General features: G+C 49.1%; 1 protein-coding gene across 2 annotated transcripts in view; it reads left to right on the top strand.

Moving 5' to 3' along the window:
* fsd2 (fibronectin type III and SPRY domain containing 2) overlaps positions 1 to 5,000 on the top strand; it is a 38,890-nt gene that overhangs the window by 13,909 nt on the left and 19,981 nt on the right. For both annotated transcript variants that reach the window (XM_079825132.1, XM_079825133.1), the window contains 3 exons: positions 2,558 to 2,692; positions 2,782 to 2,932; positions 3,182 to 3,315. In XM_079825132.1, the coding sequence (XP_079681258.1) occupies positions 2,558 to 2,692; positions 2,782 to 2,932; positions 3,182 to 3,315 (420 nt within the window). The remainder of the gene's footprint in view (positions 1 to 2,557; positions 2,693 to 2,781; positions 2,933 to 3,181; positions 3,316 to 5,000) is intronic.

The raw sequence follows: 5,000 nt of genomic DNA, 5'->3' as shown, positions 1-5,000 counted from the left end.
CCAAACCAGTTAAACACACACCATCACCCAAACCAGTTAAACGCACACCATCACCAAACCAGTTAAACACACACACCATCACCCAAACCAGTTAAACACACACCATCACCAAACCAGTTAAACACATACCATCACCAAACCAGTTAAACACACACCATCACCTAAACCAGTTAAACACACACCATCACCTAAACCAGTTAAACACACGCCATCACCTAAACCAGTTAAACACACGCCATCACCAAACCAGTTAAACACACGCCATCACCAAACCAGTTAAACACATACCATCACCAAACCAGTTAAACACACACCATCACCTAAACCAGTTAAACACACACCATCACCAAACCAGTTAAACACACACACCATCATTAGACCAGTTAAACACACACCATCACCAAACCAGTTAAACACACACACCATCACCCAAACCAGTTAAACACACACACCATCACCAAACCAGTTAAACACACACACCATCACCAAACCAGTTAAACACACACACCATCACCAAACCAGTTAAACACACCATCACCAAACCAGTTAAACACACACACCATCACCAAACCAGTTAAACACACACCATCACCAAACCAGTTAAACACACACACCATCACCCAAACCAGTTAAACACACACCATCACCCAAACCAGTTAAACACACACACCATCACCAAACCAGTTAAACGCACACCATCACCCAAACCAGTTAAACGCACACACCATCACCAAACCAGTTAAACACACACCATCACCAAACCAGTTAAACACACACACCATCACCCAAACCAGTTAAACACACACCATCACCCAAACCAGTTAAACACACACACCATCACCAAACCAGTTAAACACACCATCACCAAACCAGTTAAACACACACACCATCACCCAAACCAGTTAAACGCACACCATCACCCAAACCAGTTAAACACACACACCATCACCCAAACCAGTTAAACGCACACCATCACCCAAACCAGTTAAACACACACACCATCACCAAACCAGTTAAACACACCATCACCAAACCAGTTAAACACACACACCATCACCCAAACCAGTTAAACGCACACCATCACCCAAACCAGTTAAACACACACACCATCACCAAACCAGTTAAACGCACACCATCACCCAAACCAGTTAAACACACACACCATCACCAAACCAGTTAAACACACACCATCACCAAACCAGTTAAACACACACACCATCACCCAAACCAGTTAAACACACACCATCACCAAAACCAGTTAAACACACACACCATCACCAAACCAGTTAAACACACCATCACCAAACCAGTTAAACACACACACCATCACCCAAACCAGTTAAACACACACCATCACCAAACCAGTTAAACACATACCATCACCAAACCAGTTAAACACACACCATCACCCAAACCAGTTAAACACACACCATCACCCAAACCAGTTAAACACACGCCATCACCAAACCAGTTAAACACACGCCATCACCAAACCAGTTAAACACACGCCATCACCTAAACCAGTTAAACACACACCATCACCAAACCAGTTAAACACACGCCATCACCTAAACCAGTTAAACACACACACCATCACCCAAACCAGTTAAACACACACACCATCACCAAACCAGTTAAACACACACCATCACCAAACCAGTTAAACACATACCATCACCAAAACAGTTAAACACACACCATCACCTAAACCAGTTAAACACACACCATCACCAAACCAGTTAAACACACACCATCACCTAAACCAGTTAAACACACACACCATCACCCAACCAGTTAAACACACACCATCACCCAACAAGTTAAACACACGCCATCACCAAACCAGTTAAACACACACCATCACCTAAACCAGTTAAACACACACACCATCACCCAACCAGTTAAACACACGCCATCACCAAACCAGTTAAACACACACCATCACCAAACTAGTTAAACACACACCATTACCTAAACCAGTTAAACACACACACCATCACCCAACCAGTTAAACACACGCCATCACCAAACCAGTTAAACACACGCCATCACCTAAACCAGTTAAACACACGCCATCACCAAACCAGTTAAACACACGCCATCACCAAACCAGTTAAACACACGCCATCACCTAAACCAGTTAAACACACACACCATCACCCAAACCAGTTAAACACACACACCATCACCAAACCAGTTAAACACACACCATCACCAAACCAGTTAAACACATACCATCACCAAACCAGTTAAACACACACCATCACCTAAACCAGTTAAACACACACCATCACCAAACCAGTTAAACACACACCATCACCAAACCAGTTAAACACACACCATCACCCAAACCAGTTAAACACACACCATCACCCAAACCAGTTAAACACACACCATCACCAAACCAGTTAAACACACACCATCACCAGGGGTTGGGGGTTGGTATTGGTTTCAGTCAGCTCTGGTGTTGACCAGTGAAGTGTTTGGGCGGCAGGGTTTGCGCTGTGTGTGTGTAGTTATGTAAGAGTGTGTGTGTGTGTGTGTGTGTGTGTGTCAGTGTGTCAGCTGAAGGTGAAGGAGACCCACTGCACAGTGTCGGCTCTGCTCCCGAACGCCCAGTATGAGCTCTGGGTCACCGCCACCAACACCACCGGCATCAGCCCGGCCAGCGAGAGAGCCGTGTACATGACGGGTACGTGCATCAGTCCTGCAGCGGCGCCGCTCTGAGGCCGCGTGTGACGCTCTGTGTGTGTGTGTGTGTGTGTGTGTGTGTGTGTGCAGTTCCCTCTCCTCCCGTGATCAGGCCACTGCAGTGTGTGAGCAGCCTGGACGCGGCGCTGATCCGCTGGGACTCGGGAAACACAAACCCTGTGGAGTCATACACACTGGAGTTCAGAGAGAGAGACGCCGACAGCAGCGGCACTGCGACAGAGTCAGTAACACACACACACATACTCAAACACACACACACACACATGTATGGTGCGCTATCCTTCTGGGGACATTCCATAGGCTTAATGGTTTTTATACTGTACAAACCATATTTTCTATCCCCCTACACTGCCCCTGCCCCTAAACCTACCCATCACACACACACTCTCACACACACACAGACTCTCACACACACACACACACACTCTCACACACACACACTCTCTCACACACTCTCTCTCTGCCGCAGGTCTGTGGTGGCGATCCCGTCCTGTGAGTGTCTGGTGCAGCTCCAGCCGCGGAAACGCTACATCATCAGCGTCAGAGCCGTGAACATCGGCGGCCCGAGTGACCGGAGCCAACCCGTGGACATCTCCACCGCAGGTCCAGCTCGCGTGCCGTCTGACCGCTGTGTGTGTGTGTGACGTGTGCTTGTGTGACGTGTGCTTGTGTGACGTGTGCTTGTGTGACGTGTGCTTGTGTGACGTGTGTGTGTGTGACGTGTGCTTGTGTGACGTGTGCTTGTGTGACGTGTGCTTGTGTGACGTGTGCTTGTGTGACGTGTGCTTGTGTGACGTGTGCTTGTGTGACGTGTGTTTGTGACGTGTGCTTGTGTGACGTGTGCTTGTGTGACGTGTGTTTGTGACGTGTGCTTGTGACGTGTGCTTGTGACGTGTGCTTGTGTGACGTGTGCTTGTGTGACGTGTGCTGTGTGACGTGTGCTTGTGTGACGTGTGCTTGTGTGACCTGTGCTTGTGTGACGTGTGCTTGTGTGACGTGTGCTTGTGTGACGTGTGCTTGTGTGACGTGTGCTTGTGTGACGTGTGCTTGTGTGACGTGTGCTTGTGTGACGTGTGCTTGTGTGACGTGTGCTTGTGTGACGTGTGCTTGTGTGACGTGTGCTTGTGTGACGTGTGCTTGTGTGACGTGTGTTTGTGACGTGTGCTTGTGACGTGTGCTTGTGTGACGTGTGCTTGTGTGACGTGTGCTTGTGTGACGTGTGCTTGTGTGACGTGTGCTTGTGTGACGTGTGCTTGTGTGACGTGTGCTTGTGTGACGTGTGCTTGTGTGACGTGTGCTTGTGACGTGTGCTTGTGTGACGTGTGCTTGTGTGACGTGTGCTTGTGTGACGTGTGCTTGTGTGACGTGTGCTTGTGTGACGTGTGCTTGTGTGACGTGTGCTTGTGTGACGTGTGCTTGTGTGACGTGTGCTTGTGTGACGTGTGCTTGTGTGACGTGTGCTTGTGTGACGTGTGTTTGTGACGTGTGCTTGTGACGTGTGCTTGTGTGACGTGTGCTTGTGTGACTTGTGGTCGTGTGACGTGTGCTTGTGTGACGTGTGCTTGTGTGACGTGTGTTTGTGACGTGTGCTTGTGTGACGTGTGCTTGTGTGACGTGTGCTTGTGTGACGTGTGCTTGTGACGTGTGCTTGTGACGTGTGCTTGTGTGACGTGTGCTTGTGTGACGTGTGCTTGTGTGACGTGTGCTTGTGTGACGTGTGCTTGTGTGACGTGTGCTTGTGACGTGTGCTTGTGTGACGTGTGCTTGTGTGACGTGTGCTTGTGTGACGTGTGCTTGTGTGACGTGTGTTTGTGACGTGTGCTTGTGACGTGTGCTTGTGTGACGTGTGCTTTTGTGACGTGTGCTTGTGTGACGTGTGCTTGTGTGACGTGTGCTTGTGTGACGTGTGCTTGTGTGACGTGTGCTTGTGTGACGTGTGCTTGTGTGACGTGTGCTTGTGTGACGTGTGCTTGTGTGACGTGTGCTTGTGACGTGTGCTTGTGACGTGTGCTTGTGCGCTTGTGACGTGTGTTTGTGTGACGTGTGCTTGTGTGACGTGTGCTTGTGTGACGTGTGCTTGTGTGACGTGTGCTTGTGTGACGTGTGCTTGTGTGACGTGTGTTTGTGTGACGTGTGCTTGTGTGACGTGTGCTTGTGTGACGTGTGCTTGTGTGACGTGTGCTTGTGTGACGTGTGCTTGTGTGACGTGTGCTTGTGTGACGTGTGCTTGTGTGACGTGTGCTTGTGTGACGTGTGACGTGTGCTTGTGTGACGTGTGCTTGTGTGAC

The sequence above is a fragment of the Gobio gobio genome (genome assembly GCF_949357685.1).
Source record: "Gobio gobio genome assembly, chromosome: 9".
NCBI lineage: Eukaryota > Metazoa > Chordata > Actinopteri > Cypriniformes > Gobionidae > Gobio > Gobio gobio.
This window is presented reverse-complemented; position numbering and strand designations above follow the sequence as displayed.